Source organism: Vicugna pacos, chromosome 6, assembly GCF_048564905.1.
Source record: "Vicugna pacos chromosome 6, VicPac4, whole genome shotgun sequence".
NCBI lineage: Eukaryota > Metazoa > Chordata > Mammalia > Artiodactyla > Camelidae > Vicugna > Vicugna pacos.
Window position 1 is genome coordinate 16,844,577 of NC_132992.1, and position 21,817 is coordinate 16,866,393.

At 43.0% G+C, this 21,817-nt stretch overlaps 1 protein-coding gene across 3 annotated transcripts in view; it reads right to left on the reverse strand.

Moving 5' to 3' along the window:
• Positions 1-21,817, reverse strand: part of GALK2 (galactokinase 2) — a 107,560-nt gene that overhangs the window by 3,093 nt on the left and 82,650 nt on the right. For all 3 annotated transcript variants that reach the window (XM_006208360.4, XM_072962471.1, XM_072962472.1), the window contains one exon: positions 3,545-3,746. In XM_006208360.4, the coding sequence (XP_006208422.1) occupies positions 3,545-3,746 (202 nt within the window). The remainder of the gene's footprint in view (positions 1-3,544; positions 3,747-21,817) is intronic.

Genomic DNA, 21,817 nt, shown 5'->3' on the forward strand with positions numbered 1-21,817 from the left:
TAAGAAATGGCTACATTTTAAAGAAGAGTTTACTAAGGAATATAAAACAATTTTGAAACCGAATCAATTACCTGTGAGACAGCCCATATATATGTGCATGTATGTGTGTATATATATAAAATATAAATGTAAGTAGTCAGTAATTTTTTTTTTTTTGGAAAGAAAGACTTCTAGCTTCTGCTGTGAAGTCTAGAATTTTCTGATTAGAATCTCAGGAAAACAGACCTTCCAGAACAATTTTTTATGATTTTTACAGCCAGGTTAGAAACACTTTCAGATTGCTTTAGATTCAGGAAACCACAGACTTCAAATACTGTTCTAATGAGAAAGTATAAGAAAGTATAACTGCGTGTCTATTTTAGCAATTGAAGCCCCCAAAGCCATTTAAGACCACTTGGTTTGGTTCCATACATACTGGGGAGTAGGGGAAGGGGACAATATGTGAAGGCAGGTGCCCAGAGACAAGTGAGCCCCTCAGGCAGTTGAAATGGCTCTCCCTTTTTCTTGGCGGAGAGTGCAGATTAGCTCTTAAGACCCTGAGGCAAAAGGCACACGAATAGGGATTTGCACTTCATTCTTCTCCTCCAACCACCTGGTCAGGAGAGCGGGTACAAGAGGCTGACCAGCACAGCCAGCCAGGGAACAAAGCTGTGGAAAGACTTCTGAGGAAGCAGCAAATTAGTTTCTGTAACCTTTACTGGACTATTAAAATGCGTCATTTATCTTCCTTAATAGCCTGGACAATAACGTAGCAATGAGTCCTCTCTCATCTCAGCAAGTGTCGAAACAGAAATAAAGACATTAACTATTTTTTCTTAAGTATAACCAGGGAAATTGATAATGAATGAGTGGTCTCACATACAACTGACTTGGTTTCAAAATTGCTTTGTGTTCCTCAGTAAACCCCACGGTACAAATTAGCCATTTCTTAAAATTTACATTTAGTCCACTTAAAAGAGTTATTTTATAATCGGGCAAGCTTCAACTATTTCCTTCATTATTAAGCTTTGTTTCATATAATTGAAGTTTTCTAACATTAATTTAAAAAAATAAGCAGCCTAACTGCTTGAGTGTAGTCTCCTTCTCCCTCCCTGGCCCTTTCTTTGGATTCTGTACTGATTTTATCTTAAAAAGTCTAAACTGAAAAAAAAAAAAAACAAGTATCAGTGATCTCGTCTCTCCTTTTCCCCTTCTCTCCACTTGGGCCATAAGGTGGCTTCCTATACACTGTCCTGTAGCTCCCCTGAGACGCCATTCAAATATGGTCTAGCTCTGATCACGTTAAGATTCTTTAAAAATAATATGTGGACCTACAGACTGCTGGAATGGAAAACACAATGGAGATCATACAGCAGGGCAACAGTCCAAAGTCACAGAGCTCAGAATGAAAAAAGGCAGAGCTAGAACCCAGCCTTCCTAACTTCCAGCCCAGTTTTCATCTCTGCCACACACTAACTTCCCTGCTCAACATGGCCTTGCTCCACGGTCAGATACCATGAACTAGAGCAGCCAAAGCCTCCATCGCTAAAGCTGAGAAAGGAAAGTAGGTTAAAAAAAAAAAAAAAAAAAAGGTGACCCAAGCAGAGAGCAGCAGCTGTGGCAGTGACACTGGGCTGGGAGCTGGGCTTTCCCGCTGACTCATCATGTTACTGTGTCCGAACCACTTAACCTCTCAGCGCCTTCTTGGGTCTCAAAGGCTGCTTCTGCTCTCGTATCTTACGGAACTAGGAGGTAGTTCTGACCTGCAGGTGTGAAGTCTGGCTTCCACAAATGTGGCTTTGACAGAAACAAGGACATTTTCTAAGGCCAGGTTTCTTGGATCCAGGATCATCTTGATTCCCCCGTCACCCACACAGCAGTTGTGTCGACTCTTCCACGTGGCACAGAATCACGTCGCATCTCCACTGCCACCTTTCTCAAGGTCAGAGCCCTCCCAATGGCCGACAGGGCCCTGTGGGGTGACTGCCATGACCTCTCTTACCTCATCACCCGCTCTCCCCTTCCTGGACTGCCCTCCGACCACACGGTCTTCCTGCTGCTCCTCCCACGGGACAGCCCCGGACCGACCTCAGGGCTTGTCCACTTGCTGTTTCCATGTCTTCACTTCCTTCAGGTCTCTGGCTCAAATATCACCTCCTCAGAGAGGCCTTCTTCAGCCATTCAATACAAAGATTACCCGCCCAACCCAAGTATTCTCCATCGCTTCTGTTTTTTTCATAACACTTACTACTACCAGTCTATTTTTAATTGTCATTTCCCTCTTTACCCTTGAGAATGTAAGCTTCGTGAGGACACGTGCTGGTCGACCACTCCAGAAAAAGAAAATGCGTTAAGAGGATTCCAGGAGGCTGGCAAATGCCCCTTTACTGCTTTTCAGGTGGGATTCAAACTACCCCACCACCTTCTAAGCAAAGATGCTTCTTCCTGATTTCTGCACAAATCAGTCCACTTCCTCCTATTTCCAGAACCTAACAATATTTGTCCCTTCCATTCAGTGGGCCCTTGATATTTTCAGAGAAGGGCTCTTAGAATGAAACATGCTCTGAAAGGCTTTTTGGCAGTTATTGAGCAAACACTGACGTCAGCAGAGTGACTCATCAATGCTGTGTTCCAGTCTCGCGACAAGTTGGGTTACACATGCCATGTGTGATCACTGGAGCTACTTGGTTTAAACTTTTCAGGCTGGAGTGTGGCAATGAGTGAGGCAAGCCACAGGCGCCAAGTGGTTGATTATATTTTCATTGCTAATTAGAGCCAGTTCTGCATGATCTTCTCACAGTGGAAATAACATCTAGCCACTGGAGAGTTCTCCCAATTTCCCTTTCAGTTCTCCCAAGGTCAGTGTGACCCCTTCTGGGTAAAAGGAGCCATTCTACTGTATTATCCCATTCTTTAGCAATTATAAGAAAGTTGTTCTCAGGCTTTGTGTAAGAGGAAAACTACATTTCTGCCCAGCCAGCCATTCATAAACTGGGCTTTCTTAATCCCTTGTTCCCCGAATTGCCGATCCTAAACCTGGAAGGCAGGAAGTGCTGACTCCGAGTAATTCCTTCAGCAGCAGCCCCCTCCACTGCCCCCGCTATGCACTCCTGTCAGGCTTAAGGTCCTCTTTCCTTTTTCTGCCCTCTTTTGAATAAAACTACTAAACCTAGGACACCAAACAGGAGATGCTGGCAGAGGCCACAGTGTAGTGGAAACCATTGCTTAAAATAGCATGAGAACGTTAACATCGGGGTCTGTGTCTAAGAAAAGCTCCCTGACATGCTTAATCATCCAGAGAGGGAAAAGACTCTTTGATGATGTCATGAATAACTGACTGCAAACCTGGAGCCTCATAAGGCCATGGAGTCAGGTCTTCCATCTTTAATCTACAGATTTTTAGGAGGAAACAAATTCAGCCCAACGCCCCAGACGACCCCTCTCATAGGAAGTGGAAAGGGATCTTCTTTCACTTGGAAGACGACAAATGTTACGTTCCTTTTTCATTAAACACTTTCCTTGGTAGCACCCTGCAGCCCCCCCCACACTGCTCTTTCAGCCTCACCGACAGATGTCCACCAACTGGTCCAGCTCAGGGCAGCTACACTCATACATGTCCCGGCAGCTCACGTGGCTCTGGTTCATTAACTCCCCCAGCAGCTGGACCATGTTGTCAGGTGCTTCTTCACATATCTTCTTAAACTGGAGCACTCGCGCTGCCTCGCTGTACACGTGCTTGGCCCGCTGGTAGAGCTTGAAGACGAGCACTTAGGAAGGAAGGGGATGGTGAACAAGGTCAGAAATCGTTACTGGAGAATTTAGTGCAAAGAAAAATATAGTTATTGAGAACCTCCATTTCTGCCTTTATTATTAATGCCTTAGACTTTAAATAGGGCTCTCTTTCACAGAAGGAATTCTTTATAGTCTAAATTGATCTCTTTTCAAGTCAATTTTACTTTTTTTGATACTAAATACATCTTGTAAGTATATTTTCGTCGTTTTATTCCACATACACAGACGTCTGCCCACACGGGCATGCAGACTGGCTCATCCTGCAGGAAGGGAGAGGTCACACGTACTGAGCACAGCCGGTGTTTCAGGTACTTTAAAGGCACCATCTCATGTCGTTCTCGTCACAGCAGTGGGGATGGGCAGTGTGACCCCTGTGACCCTTTTCAACAGATAAGAGAATGAGGCTCAGCAGAGTGAAGTAACGTGCCTAAGGTCACACACCCAGAAAGCGGCAGAAGCAGAATAGATTAGATTCTGAGCCCAGAACCACATCGTTTCCACTGCGATTCACCAGAAAGAACCACTGACAGTGTTTATGCTAGCAATTTATTTATAAAAATGCATCCCAGAGATAAGCACAGTTATTTATACGTGTACGTCTGTGTGGAAAAGCAGTTATTTCTATGTATGTATATACTGTAGAATTATTCCCCATAGGAGAAAACAAGGAGCAATGCAGATGTCTAACAACAGGAAACATTTAAAATATTATGACACATCTATTAAAAATTATTACTGCTGCTAAAACTCAGATAATTTACTACATGGAAAATTGTTAATTATGAAGTGAAAAAACAAACCATAAAACTATATATATATGTACATTTTAATTTTTAAAAATTATAAGCAAGCACCAAAATGTTAACAGTCATTATCTCTGTGGTACATGATGGGTGATTTTATTTTCTTGTTGACACTCTCCTGTACTTTCCAGATTATTCGCCGTGATTCTAACTTCAGGGCAGAAACACGTCCTCCTGCAGGGGCTGTGTCTGCAGTGCTTACACATTCCCTTGCGTCCTGACTGAGACCGCCCTACCATTTCACCCATGCTGCACAGTGGCTGAGCTGGTGTGGTGGTTTGGGGGAAATTCTGGAAAATACATGGAAGCTACCTGGCCTGCCGGAAAGAGCCGGGGCTCAGAATCCCAAGGGCTGTGATTTCCTCTTGGCTGTGTGACAGCTAGCTGTACCCAAGTTGCTACTTCAATGAGGTTGAAAATTATTCCTCAGGATCCTTCTGGCTCTAACATTTTACGACTCTATGAAGAACTTCCTCCAAGCATTCCCCTCGTATTGTTATATTTTGGAAAGAGGATGGTAACTGTGATGGTTACCTTCTGGTTGTATCCCCAGCTTTACTGTCTGCCCTTCTCCACCCCGCTTTCTGTCCCAGAAGGCTGAGCTTGCAGGGTGCACCTTACCTCTGGAGACTGGAGAAAGGGGGCTGATCAGCAAGAGATCTGGGGGAAGAGAGCCAGGTCATAGAGTTTTTCTTCTTCCGGCTCCCTCCTTGCAGAGCCACCTGGAGCTGGCTCTGTTCCGCCACTGAAGGACACTGAACAGCCTTTCAAGGTCGCCTTCTCTCCATGACTCTCTTCTCCAGGGTCTGCCTCCAGGTTCCTCTCCCCTAGACTATTACTACTTTTTCAGAAGTGCTTTTACATTCCACTTATGAACCAGTAAATTATGTTAAAGTTTCAGGTGACATTTTTTCCTGCTCCACAGCTCTGTCCTCCTAACTCTGAGAGATGGATAAAAAGGCAGCCACAATGAGAGGCAGGGTCTAGCCATTCTCCAGATTTGTGTAAAAGTTTAGTAATTATAAGGGTGTGGCTAACTTTCTTATAAATTAATAAAATATGAAAAGCTCTTTCAAAGGTTCTCAAGTCGACTATCTTAGGTTTGCTAAACTTACAGTTAACTGCTTGCATCAATGAAATCGTGCAAATTCACATAAATTGTCCTGTTCTCTTTCAAAGAAGACCTAAATCTAGCCACTAAAATCTAATCAGTTCTTCACTCACAGTGTATCGTATAGTCATCCCTCCCTTCTATCCCCACTGTCATCACCCAAACTAGCACTTGTATTCCCTTTCCCACTTGAACTAGTCTGCAGTGATCTCCAAACTGATACTCCTGTCTGCTCCCTGCAACCCACCTTGAGGTTGCACCATCAGATGGAGCCCCTAACACACAGCTTTACTCACGTTACTGCCCCAAACCTTTACTGCTTCCCCAGTGTTTACCACAATCCAACTTCCTGCACTCACCATGCTCTGTCCCAGCAGGAACACTTCCCTTCAGCCAAACACTCCTTGCTTCTGGGCACACTCATTAGTCCACACTGGAGCAGCTTCTTGCCCCTTCTCTCCCTGTCCAAATTCTACCTCTTTCTGAAGGTTCCATTTAAATTTCACATGCTCCATGAAGCCGTGATGGGCCCAGCTGGAAACGATCCCTTGACTCAATTTATACCACATTTGCAGTCAGTCCATGGCACTCATTTGGTGCTTATCACATACTTCCGTGGTAGCTGTCTCTCTGTCTTGGCAAAGTTTGCCAAATGCTGACGACAGAAGCCAGGCCTTCTGGTTCCATTCATTTCATACTGCAGCCCTTCACCCCACAGCACTTTCCCCAGTGCCTTATGTGGCAGGTGCTCAGTGGGTGTTCACTGTTAACGATGATGTGACTAGGACTCTATTTTTAACCCCAGTTCAAATCAAGATACCTCCATTTAGGCATTGCTGCTAAAAAAAAAAAAAAAAAGTGAGGCACCAGTACTCACAGCTTACCAAAAATGTTGAGGCTGAGGAAAGGGGACAGCAAGATTCCCTTTGGCATTGATTCTACAACTACTGACACCAAGTGTAGAAGAAAAACAGAAAAAAAAAAAAAGAACAACAACAACTTACAAGTTAAACGTAGGAATAAAAAAAAAATACAGCAACATGATTTGTTCCATCAGTAGCCAGGTCATGTGAATCTGCACACACTGCAGTAGAAATTTGTTATTTCCATTCCAAGTTCAATAGAAATAGGAATATGATTCCTTTTAGGGTCTGGGTATCAAAATATCCCAAGGTGAAAAAAGTCTTACCAACAGCCAATACCAGCACATGCCATCAGCAAAACACTCTCTGAAGAAACAGCACAGGGAGATTTAACGAAACTCCTCCTCACAGTCCCTGACTAGAGAAGGGGAACGGTGGCCCACTGACCGGCACGTACACACGTGAGACGGTGCCAGTAATTTTACGGATGTTAATAGAATCCAGGTTGCAGAATACATATTTTGAAAGGAAGGAAAATGACTTCGGTAACTGTAGTTTAAGATTATTCTTTTTTTAAATTGATGTTGAATCAAAATGTTTAAAATATTGCCTCGAGGATCTCATATGTTTCAGTTTTACTTTTGAACTACTTCACCTCCCCTAATCATAGGCCAAGTTACAAAATCAGAGCACAGGGGTGGGTGGGGCGGGAGGTGTAAGGGGAGAATATTGGTTCGTTTTTATTGTAATGCCCCATGTAAGAAAAAATCGCCTAGTTTCCAGGTCCACTGATATTTATAGCTGCAGCACAAAAGGCACAATAAAGCAACATCCACTAAGATCATAAAATAGTGCTATTTACCTGACCACTCACTGTACAATGTCCCAGTTTGGCAAAGGTGTTTGTTTATTTTAATAATGGAGGCACTGGGGATTGAACCCAGGACCTCGTGCATGCTAAGCAGACGCTCTAACCACTATACCCTCCCCCTTTTTTTTAAACTTTGAATTATAAAATTTTTCAAATACACAGAAGAGTAGAGAAATAAAATTGTGAACTTCATGAGCCCATCACCTAGATTGAACAATTATTAAATTTTTGCCGTATTTGCTTCAACTGATATTTTGCTAGTGTTTTAAAATAAATTATAGAGGTGACGTTTCCTCCTTACATATGTCAGTGCACAACTCTATAAAATAAGGATATTTTCTTACATAACCTCCATATCATTATCACATCTAACAAAATTATCATTCTTTAATATTATCTCACATTCAGTCCATATTTAAATTTTCCCAGTTGTTTAAATTTCAGTCCATCTACACCAGGATCCAAAAGAAGCCCACACATTATATGCAGTTTTATGTCTAATAAGTCTCTTTTAATCAAGGATTTACAGCGGTTTTTTGATACTCGGGATTCTCAACGTCATACATATGAAATACGAGTACATTTTAGGGCCCTATCCTGTCATAGAATTCAGTACACTCCATTAGCAAGAGTATGCTTTGGTTTTCCTTTAGGATTGCATAGTCCTTTAAGATTAAATATTTTCCTTTAGGATTATCTATTCTCAAGTAGAAACTGTCCAGAGAGTTTTGTTATATTAAACCTTAGGACTGGTGTTTTGATTTGTGACAAGGAATATTCAGAATGCACGGAGCACATTATCAGAAACTCACAAACCTGCACCCTCTGGCGCCTACACTCTACTGCAGAGGGTTTCCCAGCAAGACTTTGGGAGAGGAACGTCTAATGAGGACTCCGGCTGGGCCCTCTGAAGGTGCGTGCAAGATTGCTCACACCCCCGAACGGTAGTAACTCAGACAACAAAGGAAAGGGCAGAAAAGGCATCTGTTTTCAATTGTGATATAAAAATCTCGCCAAAGGCTACAACACATTTGGAGACCACCCTTTGGGTGGGAAAGCAGTTCTGTGTTGGCTGGACATCACAAATGCTCTCTGGATCCAGGGTTCTGGCTTGTTATATGCTGGCAAGTCAGCAGGTCTCTCTTGTGCAGACACCAGAAAATCCAAGAAAATCTGAAACTTTGTCAGTAACAGCTTTCTTCCCTGTCCAGTTAAAACCGGGCACTCCATATGTCTATAAGCTCTTATAATCCTTAAGAGTAATTATTATATTAAGGGATGAAGAAACTTGTTTCTTACTATGTTCACTGCTGCATGAGTATTTCCAAAGCAAATTCAATTTAAGAATATACCAGATGCCTTCTTCCTAAAACACTAGTGTCCCCTCCTATCCAGGGGGAATCTGAGGCTTCAAAACAGGGTATATATACCACATGGGTTTTGAAACAATGACTTCCTCCTATGGGAATCGTAGATAATCACTGAATCTAATCCTGAAATCATGACAGAGGTTCTGAGAGCTAAGTGATCATGGCCACATACACTAAACTGCTGTAGCTGTAGAAGAAATTCACGTGGATAATAATTCTGTTTGCAAGCTCCAGCCCTTCCTTCCCTCTGACTTCCCGGTAGAGCCTCCAGCACCCTACACAGGCCCTGCCGTGGGCCCACTGGAGCAGCTGCTCGGTTGGCTTGGCATGCTCCTCCCGGGTCGTGACACGGCTGGCCTCTCCTGGTCATTCAGGTCTCAGACTTCACACCTTCAAGAAGACCTTCCCTCAACTCCAGGCTAGAGTGAACTCCCTCACATACACGTTCTCTCCATTCTATTTTATTCTCCCAATCACTGTCCAATTTCCTTGTGTGTTAATTTGTTCAATGATCTGTGGTTCTCTCTCACCACTAGAAGGCCAGCTTCAGGAGAGCGAGGGCCTAGTCTCATATCTTCACTATTGTATCTTCAGCAGCTAAAATAGAGTCTGGCACCACAGGAGGGGCTCAATAAATATTTACTGAGAGAATGCTTCAGTTCCTGGTCTTTGTCCAAAACTGCACCAGAACTTGGAAAAATAAACAATTGTGGAGAAATGCAATAGGGAATATGGAGAAGACCTACTATTCAGGCAATTATCGCTTCCTAGTGCCTTCACCAGAAAGTGAGGGCAATTTTCTAAAAGAAGATTTGGGTGTAATTAGTAGACTCCTGTGTACAAAGTGTACCTAATACCCATCATCAGAGATAACTGAGAATCATTTCTATTGCATTTTGTTTCACAGATGTGGGAGAAAAGAGATTTCTGAAACAAGCAAAGTGTGTTTCAAGTAAAATGGAAGGAACAGAAAACAGATCATAACCAATTAAAATAATTTGTTGTTCTTTTACACAATCTTTATAACAAACAGGTGCCTACTCGCTTCTACCTGAAAAAGATGGCTGTGTAGCTTATGATCAGAGGCCATCTCTAGTCAAGGAATCTAAACCAGGGCATAAATAATTGGTTGTCTTGTTGAAACGCACTAAGGACCCTCATAAAAGCTCTGAGAGCACAAGTCAGCAGTAGATGAGGGCATGGCTATTCAATTTCTGAAAGAGCCCTCCTGAGTTCACTTTAAATTCTGCACTCAAGAGCTAGTAGCCTCCTCCCTGTTACCTCATCGTCTGCTAACTGTGATGCCAAAAGCACTGAGTGAGATGACCATCCAGCGACAGTCAACCAAATAGTTCTTACCAAGCACTGGCTGCGTGCCCCACACCACACTGCAAATGACAGGAAAGACGTGAAATAGGAGCCCCTGCCATGAGGAACTTACAACTCAGTTAAATAGGAAAAACTGGGAGACCAGTGGAGAGTGACCATGCGCGGCAGATGTGCAAGTGCTGTAACTGCTAGAGGCGCACCAAGACGACAGGGCTGGCTGTGGGGAGAACAGGGTGGGAAGCGTCACAGGAGAAGTGCCTGAGCTACAGAACTGCCTCGCTGTAAGGACAAAATGGCCAAGGGCCCGAGCTGGGAAGGGGCCGAAAAGGGCAGGCCGACCAGATCCTGGGGCAGCCTCCTGGGGCTTTAACATCCTCTGCTACACACGTTACAGAGGTTACACACTAACAACCTGTGGTCCATATCCAATCACAGTGATGCTTTCTTGACCTACGTGCATTTCGGGTTTGTTTTTTGTTTGTTTGTTTCTTTTTTGTTTTGAAACTAGGAAATTTTACATAAGAATCTGGAGTTCTGCTTTCCCTTGAAAAACCGAAAGATCGGGCAGCTCTGATCCTACATTCTTTCACAACAACTACTGGCTGGAGCTGAGGAGCAGCCGCCCCGTTTAGACAGGGTACGCACACTTTATTTCCTCATGGTCCCCACCATCCCTAATTATATGAAGCCCGACCTGCCTCACTAGTTTACATGCCTGCCTACTCCCTCTATGCATCTGTGTCTGGGACTCTGTTTCCATAAAACTCTCGATTATAGGAATTCTTGGCTAGAGAGGGAAGAGTGGACAAGCCAAGTGAGTCATCATGCCATAAAGAGCCACTATCACTGTTACTAATGCACGTCACCTCCCTTCAGTGCACTGATAGTTCCATGTTGAACTAAAGTCCATCTTCTTGTAACTTTCACTCTTTGGTCTTAGTTCTGCTCCCCAGACATATGTAAATGCAAGACAGCCCTTGAGAGATCTGAAGAAAAAGCTCTCATGTTTTATGTTTACACATGGATGAGGATTCACTATGTGCCAGTTGTAATACTGAGGCATCATCAGTGAATAAGTTAAGCTCTTTACTCTCAAGAAGTAATAGTCTAATGGAAGACAAGTGTTGGTAGGGATGTGGAGAAACTGGGACCTTTGCACATTGTTGGTGGGAAAGCAAAATGGTGCAGCCTCTATGGAAAACAGTACAAAGATTCCTCAAAAAATCATTACCATATGAGCCAGCAACCTCACTTCTGGGTATTTATCCAAAGGAACTGAAATCAGGATCTCAAAGAATTATTACCACGTCCATGTTCATTGCAGCCACATTCATGACAGCTAAGCAAAATAAATGTCCATCAATGGAAGAACTGATTTTACAAAATGCTACACACACACACACACACACACACACATACACACATATATATACAAACATACATATGAATATTGTTGAGCCTTAAAAATGAAAGAAATTCTGCAACATGCAACAACATGGAGGGACCTTGAGGATATTATGCTAGATAAAATAAGTCAGACACAGGAAGATAAGGACTGCATGATTCCATCTATATGAACTAGTTAAAATCATCAAATTCCTAAAATCAAAGGCCAGAATGGTGGTTACCAGAGACTCGGGGAGGGGAAAGTGGAGTGCTATTAATCAACTGACAGAAGGTTTCAGCTAAGTCAGATGAATGAGCTCTAGAAAGCTGCTGCACACAGTGATGTGTTGCACACTTAAAATTTATGAATAGGATAGACTTCATGTCGAGTGTTCTTACCACAATAAAAATAAAATAAATTTTAATAAAAAAAGAAGTAATGATAAATTTGATTTAAAACTTTATTTTAAAAAAAGCACTAGAGAGAAGTTGTTAAACATGAAAAATAAAGGGCAGCAGATGTTAGGGCAGCTCCTCACAGCTAACGTAGAGGCACGGAGTCGAGAGGGTGTCCAATCTGGGTTAACCTGGAAGCAGGGCTTGAGATAAAGACTCAGGGAAAGGTAGTAGAAATCCAGGAAGCAGGAGGAAAGAAGGAAAGTGAGACAGGAAAGAAGAAAAGCCAGTAAAGGGTGCTTAATGAGCAGGTGACCGCCGTGAACAACCGCAGCCCAGCCGCTCAGGGGCCTGTGAAGAGCCATGTGGAGCCCGCCCCAGAGCTGGCCCACCTGCGGACAGCAGGGCCGTGGCATCTCCCCACAGACACTCCGCTGTTACCCCAGAGGGGTTAACTTCTCTGCCAAGGTGTGCCCAGACAGCACAGCTATCTTCAGTGACTTTGGAGAGTGCCTCCAGGACAACAAAGAGAAGCTTCCACCAGCTGCCAGTTTGACAGGGGCTGCTGGTAGTGCTGAAATCAGGCGGGCTGGGGGATGGGGAACAGTGATCATGACCTTCACAGTCCTCCTGTGAAAGGGTGAAACCAGTAAAATCTAAAAGACGAGTGGGTGTCCAGCAAGCCCATTAAAGGGTGGGATAAGTATGAGAAGCAAAGAAAAGGAACAAGAATTTAAGGCAGAAGGAACTTCATGAACAAAGACATAGAGATTAAAACCCAGGAGGTGCTTTTAGAGAATCCACAGGACGCTGATGTGATTGGAACATAAAATGAGGACAACGAACAGAAGTAACAAGAAACACGGTGAAAGAGAAAATTGAAGCAGTAGGCAGAGGTCATATCGTAAGGACTCTATATGTTGTGCTTAGTATGGTGTTTAAATTGTATCCTGTACACAAGCGGTTCTTGGCCTTTTTACGGTTACAGAGCCTTTCGAGATTCTAATAAAAGCTATGGGCCTTCTCTCCCCCATCTCCCCCATGTATAAATCCGAAATTCTATATATAGTACAACATACACCCAGATTCCATAAGGCTATTCTTGGATTTAGGTTAAGAATTCCAGCTGGAGGTGGGGAGGGTATAGCTCAGTGGTAGAGTCTAGCATTCACTAGGTCCTGGGTTCAATTCCCAGTACCTCCATTAAAGATAAATAAATAAATACCTAATTACCTCCCCACCAAAAAATTTAAAAAATAAAAAAAGAATTCCAGCTGGAAATAAGAAAACATTACAGGTCTTTAGCAATTAATATCAGTCAGGCTTATAGTTTGTAAACAACAGAAACCTACATGAAATAACAATCAAAAGGAATTTATCTGAAGGAATTTATTTTGTTTACTTTTAAAATATTAGGGCACTCACAAAATCTGTTAGGATGACATATTCCTATTCTCTATTAGAATTCAAGAAACAAGTGGAAATGGGTCAGAAACCAAGGGAGACAGACAGTGAGGACCATTGACAAAGTCTCTCCCCAAATCTGGATCTGACACTGGACTCCAGACACTTTGTCAACAGACCCTGTGCCTATTAGACTCAAAGCCCCAGACACAGGCGTGTGCCAGGACACCGGACGAACTGCGACCCTTGCTGACACCCAGGTGACAAGTGACCCATGAGAGGGAAATCTGACTTCTCAGCTTCCACCGTAGGAGGCAAGACCTGTCCTCTCCCCACAGTGCGTACAGCAGCAGATTTCCCCAGGAAAGGAGCCTGCGTGCCAGGCAGCTAAACTGCGGCATCTGCCCCAGCTCTGTCAGCATTTAAGTCTTCTCCCCAGACCAACCACTCAGCTTCCCTCACGTGCTTGGGTTTCAAGGCCCCTTCGCTGATTATTCCTCTGAGCGAACACACATTAGTCTGTGTAGGCCCTTTTTAAAAAGTGGTTCCCCAGTCTGTCCTCAGAGTCAATTTGAGGAGTGCAAAGTAGAGAGGGACCGTCGTCTCCCCCATTCTCCACACGGGCAGTTTCTCCACCGAGCCCCACGGTGTTGAACTGCAGGGAGTGTGTGGGGACGGAAGAACGCAGAGCGTGGGTCTTCAAGCTAAAAAGTGATAAATATTTTGGGAATCGGACTTAACTTGGATAAAGACTTCATCTCAGGACCATTAATCAAAACCAAATAAATATATATGCTGGTCTTCGAGAACCGGAAACCTTTATCATGTAAGTGTATAATGAATCTTTCTGGGGCTCTCATACACCAAAGGACTTTCCCATTGTTTGGGTGAGGGGCTAAAAGCAGTTGTGGTTTTAGCTGTCTTTGCACAGTCACAGAGCTGCACGCCACTGGTCAATTTCTCTCCAAACACAAAGCTCCACTGGGCTAAACTAGGAGCTGGTTTCCAAGAACAGCGATCCCGAGGTGGATGGGGCAAACCACTTCAGAATGCATGCCAGAGCCCTCTGTTCTCCTGTGCAGCAAAGTCAGAGTAAGTCCCACTCTGAGGCATAGAATCTTTGAAGTATTTAAGCAGTAGAATGGAAAAACACTATACCATCCTCATTGAAGTTGGACTGCGGTTTCAAATTTATTTTCCTAGTAGTAATATTTTTCATAAATGTGGAGTTTCTGAAATTAGTCAAACCCACAAAAAATAAACTGCTGTTTTCAGCCACATTAAGATCCCATTCCCATGCTGCAAAGGCTAAATTAAATTAGCATTTTACATTTAAGAGGAAAAAAATCTTTAACTACCTGCTGTTAAAAGCAAAACCACTGATGAAAAAAATACATACGCACTTTCAACGCAAACAGCATTAATTCATGGAAAACGACATTCCAAGAGGCACTTGTGAATATTTTCAAATCCACAGCATAACGCCATCTTGTCTGTAGAGAGTAAATGCACCCCGCATGTTGATAGCTTTCCTTTCTCAGATTTCCAGGAGCAGCAAGAGCTAGCAATGTCTGTGACATATAAATTCTCCTCTGATCTTGAAACCTGTGCTTCACTCTGCTGCGATCACCGTCACCTGCATTCTACTCTCAGTAAGCTCTTCTTACCTCCAGGGCCATTCAAAAGACAAGACAGAGTCCATCGCTCCCCTCCTTTTCATTCTGTACTCTACCTTCCTAATTCAGATTCTTATCCCGTGTCTGAACAACTTCTACCTTCTAACTGGTCTCCCTCTCACCTCTTACCAACCTGTATTCCACTGCCATAATAAGCTTCCCAAGTCATCATTTTGCTCGTGGCATTCCCAAATGTTTCACTGCATCAAATGCTGCATTATTTTTCCATTGTCCAAGAAATGATAGCCCACACATTCCAATCCAACAGGACACACTGAGTCCTCTGAATGTGCGATTGTGCTGCCCCCTCCAATGTGTTCCATCACTGCCTCGCCCAGAGTGGAGGCCCAGCATCAGTATCCTACCCAGACTAGTTCTGCATTCCCCAGATCTCTTTCAGTGTAAGTACAAATGCCACCTCTTCTATGAAGCTCTCCCAGAAGATCCCAGTCACTAATGACTGTGTTCCCTTCTAATTATAATTACCACACACTGCTTTAGGAGGGAAGACTGTGCCATCTTCATCTTTATAGCCCCCTTGGGACCTAACAGTGTCTTGAACAGAGCAGGATCTCAGTAAATGTCATCTCCCATCTCCCATCCCATCAGCAAAGGGAGAACCTGAGGCTGATGGTGCCTCATGACTCACGTTTGGCTGCTGGGACTCTTTCAGGGTTTATTTCTGGGAAATGCCATTAGAGCAACTGCTGTATGTGAACTTCATATGAGGCTGGAAAAGTTGTTTCCAGCTTCCTTTCGTAGCTGGTCACTGGAGCTTGTGGGGCTGCTGTTATCAGGAAAGTGGATGTCCCCTCCCCAGTCCCTGCATCATGGACAGTCTCCCTGCAGTGGAAGGCTCCGTACACAAGGATGACCTTCCTAGAGAAAGGAGCATTTTCTTCTTTGGGGAAAAGGATCAGAGTCTCTGACAGAGGTAGATGTTTAGTCTCATTAGTCTAACTCTCTACCACATCCTCTACTGCCAGCCCCACCCAAATCACCAGCTCAGGAAACCTGGGGAACTCAAGGGTTTGAAGGTGCAGAGTCCAAAGAGGTGGTCGAGCTCATAGGTTCATTCTGGGTCTGCCCCAGTCCAAGATGACCAAGTGGATTTAAGACGAGTTGCAGGGGTTAACCTCTCCTCAAAATGTACCTGCAGAATCTGTTTCATTTTAGCTTTAAAACTCTCACACAAGTGAACAAAAATTCCAGAATTCTCTGGCTCTTGTGGCTCCAGAATGGAGCCAGAAACAAGGCTCCCACTACCAGCTTCATGGGATAAGAGGAACATTCCGAGCTCTGGCCTCCCTGTCAGTGGCCCGGCGCCAACCGGTACACAGCACACGTCACAGCTGTATATGTGACCCTACACCCTGGTACTGGGCTGTTCCTGCAGAAGTTGAGGGCTTTAAGATGCCATGCCTTTAAAAAGTCATAATTAATAAGCTACATTCACATTCATTTTCAGTTCTTCAAATATTTCAAGAGTCAAGGTGAGCCAGTGAATAGGGGTACTAACTGAAATCTGAAAGAGGAAGAGAAAAAGTCAAGGAAGCATCATTCCCAAGTGATTAGGGAAGCAGTTCAGCCTGTTTCCTTCAAGAAATTATAGAATATATGTATGTTCATGTATAACTGAAAAATTGTGCTCTACACTGGAATTTGACACAACATTGTAAAATGATTATAAATCAATTAAAAATGTTAACAAAAATAAATAAACTGGACCTTAGCCCAGCCCATCCCCCAAAAAAGAAAGAAATTAAAGAAGCTCCACTCCTGGCACGACCCTGCCCTCCGTGGCCAGACAGCTGAGGAGTCAGCAGGCGCTGAGGGGCAAAGAGGAGAGAACAGGCAGAGGGAGAGAGGAAACAGAACTTAGTGAAGGCAGATTCCCCCACCGCTGTCTTCAGAACAACTTAAAGCCTCTCCTTTGCGCATACCAAAAATCGTTATTTGATTTATGCTTTTATATTTTGTTTCCTAAGAATCTATTATCCTGTAAAAATGAAAACAAAAGACAAAACTGAAGGGCTCACTTTTATTTGGCCTTGTTAGAAGTCCAACATGCAGATTTTAAGGATTTCTGCTCAACCAGTATCTGTAAACACTAGAATGGCCTATTGGGAATCCGAAATTTGCACCTCTTGGGGAGTGACAGAAATGTTAGCTATCTTGACTGTGGTGGTGGTTTCACTGGTGTATACATCTATCAAAATTCATCAAATTGTGCATCTAAAAGACATGTAGTTTACTGTATAGGAATCATACCATAATAAAGGGGTTAAAATTAATTTTTTTAAGAAAAAAAAAAGAATGGTCTATAATTTTATTTGGAGTTTCTTCTAGGCTCTTTATAGAAGATTTTTTTCAAAATTCCTGTAAGAATAACAGTTGAATGTGTTGAGATCATAAGATTTAATTTAGTACCTGATACCTTACAAGCTATTATTAAATCAATGTCCTTGATATTGAAAACATTTAATTGAAAACTGAAATTACTGATTCCTTTTATATTGTAAAGTACCTTTAGATTAAAGATTAGATTAAAAAAAAAACCCTAATCTTCTTTGACTTAACTGAGATAATCCATAAGGACCATACTTTCATCAAACAAGAAAATTCCACAGCACTTCTCACAGCTCCTCTGCAATAAAAGAGCTCATGCACATTCTGGCCAAGTTAAGTTTACTCCTTAAATTAAGCAAGCTACTGGACACAGCGTGGCTTTACATCTTCTAAGGCAAAAGCATCAGAAAGAGAAATAGCCCAAAGGAAACCCTTTAACCACAAAAGTAACCTATCTTCATCACCTCTCCTCAGTTTCAGGAAAAGAATCATAGCCAGGCAAAGTCAAAATTTGATTTTATCTTCCTTGCTTGGTACAAGATTGCCAAGGCCAGCTTATTAATACACTGAGATAAAAAGTAATGGCAGCAAGAGTATTGGATTAAATCCAAAGACTAGGATTTGGGATCTGGCTCCAGCAATTACTACTTCTCTAGGTTTGTAAGTACATGTAACTAACGCTCTGACTTCAGTTTCCTCTTCTGTGAAATGAGAATAACCATGTGCCCCAGAGTCGTCATGAAATTCAAATCAGTTGATGTGGGTAAAGAGTAATGTGTAAACCATAAACTAAATAAATCTTTTGGGTCTTTTGGGGGGGGTGGAGCAACCTCTAGATGTCTTCCTGAAGAGCGGTCTATGACAGTGCGCTATACTTGCTCAAAAGCCATGCATGGTTATCACTCCTGACTTTGGATTACAGGATCCAAACGAATTAGTCAGCAACTAGACAGCACTTTGTCAGCATATGGTCACACGCAAAATTGGTAATGCAAGCAAGGAGGTTCATGGCCAGCCCAGAACAGTACATCTAAGCAGCAGGGCCACCCTGACCTGGAACATAGGCTGAGCACTCCCAAAAGAAATGCTCCCAATAAATTCCCCCTGTCTTAAACTAGCACCCAAACCACATGACTCATTCTCTACCTTAGTTTCCATTTAGTTCCTCGTGGACTCCTCTGTTTATCCTCTAATGTGTGTCCTTGACTTCTCTCCTGTGCTACATACACGTGCCCATCTCTCCTGGCTCTGACCACAGCTTCACCTCTTTCTCTGGGGTCACACCTTAGGAGACACCCCTCCCAAATCAGCCTGGCCCCTGAGTCTCCAGAAACTCAGACATTATACCACGCCCTTAGATAATTCTTGTTCATAGGCAAGGCCTGCAAATAATCCTTCAGTTTTTCCTAACCAGTTTCTAGTGATGGATTATAGCCACTCTAAACAATGTCTAAAGGATTTGAAGATTTTGCTTTGTGTGTGTGTGTGTGCAGTTAATTGTAATGGCCTTCGAGCATTTCTGAATCTAATTATTAGGAATTTGAAAAGAGAAAATAACATGGGCCTTTGGAAGTCTGGCTGGTTTAGCAGAGGCTGCAGGCCACAGTTTGAATGTAAACATCTCTCCCTGCACTCTCACCTCAAGGTCAGCATCTTCCAACTCACACTCATAACCAGGTAAAGAAGGAAAGGAATCTTGGCAGGAAGAGAACATCTCAGCCCATATCCCTTTGAGAAAGGCATGGACTGCCATGATGGGAACATTAGTTCAAGTCAAAGCAAGCATGTTGAAGTCTAAGCGCCTGGAATAAAGGGGTGGTGGCCCCTCCAGAGCGCCTACCGGGGGCACATGGCCTCTGTGCACCCACTCATTCCGTAAGAATCACATTCAATGAGAATAATATTTTCTAGTAGAAGCGTTTACTTAAGGTCCTAGACCAACCAAAGCACAAACTCAGAAAGAACAAGGCAAAGACAGAGAGGGATTTTGACTTCTAAAGTTAAAGCTGAGTGCCAAGAGAACTCACAGGAAATTTGGCTGAGGTTTGAGGGTTTGATTCAGAGAGTAAATAAAATGACATTAATCTGGGAGACTCTAGAATCCCACAGACAAATTTATGTTCATAGTTTTTTTATATGTACTTAATCTGAAAAGCAAAAAGGGGGAATCCTTTGAGGATGACAGAATTACAAAATGGGTTCGTTCATTCAGCACAGATTCACTGAGTGCGAACAAAACCTAAGTAAATTATAGAAAGTGATGCAAGTGGAACAGTAGGGAAGTTATTTTAGATGAAGAGGTAAGATTAAGCATTCATCATTTTTATAAAAATAATGAAATCACCGTTCTTTAGGGGGGATAAAACTTAAATAGATACATAAATAGCAATGCATGTCCTATGATTAGCAAATTATCCCTTGTGTTTTCCAAGGTTTTCTGGAAAATTACCTTATTCCCCCCCAAAAATGCTTATTTAAAAAAGGGGGGTGAGGAGGAGAGGAAAACAGGCAGATACAGAGAAAAAGGAACAGGGATACAGAGAAAGAGAATAGGCTTCAGACTTAGAAGGACACAGGTAAGAATTACACTGAGCTTTTAAGACAGGTAAGAAACGCATTTCACAAAAGAAGGAAGGGCAGTGGTGTTTAGGATTAAAGGCCCAGAGGCAAGTCCAAGAGGTAATTAGTGAGTGACACCTTTCAGCCAGGACAACGCTGTCCACATGGGCATGAATGGGCTCAAATGGGAGACAGGACAGCACAGAGTTAAGGCCAGAATGAGGAGAAACTTGATACCCATGGTAAAGACTTTAGGCAATGAGGTAATGGTGAGCCTTTGAGGGTTTCCAAACTAAGAAGTGACCCCATGAAAAGACTGCCTTAAGGTCATTTGACAGTGAATATTCTCAATGTCTATTAAGGTTTCTTTGCCTCTTCACCAAAAACTCCAAAATCTAATTATACAGTTGGACTCTTTGCCTGTTCTCTATCTTTATTTACATACCATATCAACAGACAAACTCAATTGTATCTATAAACTCTATCTTGCCTGCAAAGTCAATTCCCTGACTTTCCCAGCACCTACACCTCAGCCTTCCTTATCTTCTCTTTCTTTCCTCTCTCTTTCCCTTCCTTTCTAGACATGGGCAATCATCACTTCCAACTGAACTCTCCTTTACAGACTTGAGAATCTACCCCTTGAGATAGCTACCAACAACCCCCAAGTTCAGGCTCTTCTGTGATGAAGAGGAGAACAGCAGTCCCCTAACTGGCGTCCCTTCAGCCAGTACTGCTGGCATCTAACTCATTCGGCACACAACACCTGCTGGTACGTGTTTTCAAATACCCCACTCCTCGTGTCTCTGTCCTCAGCCAGGCTCCACTCTCTGCCAGGAGTGGCCTGTCAGCCCTCTCAGCCTGGGAAGTCCATAACTTTCTTTTAAGATCCAGCTCAAATTCAAGCCACATTCTCCAGGCATGTAGTCACTCTCTCTCCACCACACTCTCAGGACTCTTGATAAACACCTCCATACGGCGGGATGTATTTACTGTGACTGTTGACTGGCGCTCCCCCATTAGACACTAGGTCACTCTAAGGCAGAGATCATGTCCTGCTTACCTTTGGATCCCACCATCCAGCATAATACCCGGCCCAGTGAAGTTAACACATGTGTTTGCTGAATTAAACACACTGAACAATGTCTTATGTCAAAAAATAAAAGGCTATTCCCCTGGAAGCTCTGTCTTTCCAATGACCTACTCAACTTCTTCATTCATTTTATGAATTCCCCCATTATCCATACAACTCACACAGACAAAGTATTTAACAAGTCATTGGTGATCTGGGCTGATCTACAAACTCAACCTGATACATCACTCACCACTATGCACATTGTTTTCAAGAAACACTCAACCATCTAGTTCTCTGGACATATAATCCTCTCTTACTCCTCTCTGCCTCTATACCAGCTGTTTTATCTTTCTGACTGCCTGTCTACCAAGGAAATTTCCATTTATTCTCTAGCTTTTGTCTGGTTGCTGTCTCCTTAGAAAAGCCAGCTCTAACTTCCTTCTTTCCTGGTTTCCTGGACCCAAGAACACCTCCCTCACCACACTCATTACTCTATGCCAGATCAGTTTTTGCTTTATCTGTTTCTACCACTACTCTGTAAACTCCTTGTTGTGTTTAGTTCTGTGTTCCCATTGCTAAGGCTCAGGGCCTAGAGGAGGGGGAAGAGGAGAGGGAACAGAAGTAACAGCCACTGATGAGCACCTCCGTTACGAAGCATTGTTCTTAGCAAAGTACACAGATTACGCCTTTAAGGTGGGTATTCCTATTAGGCCTACCTTCATGGTAAAACGAAGAGAACAGAAAGGTTAAGAACTGCAAATCTTACAGAAAAAAAAAAAGGATTGCAAATTTAGTCACAAATCCAATCAGTGAAGATGCCCGAGATCTTAATCCAGGCAGCATGGCTACCCATTAGT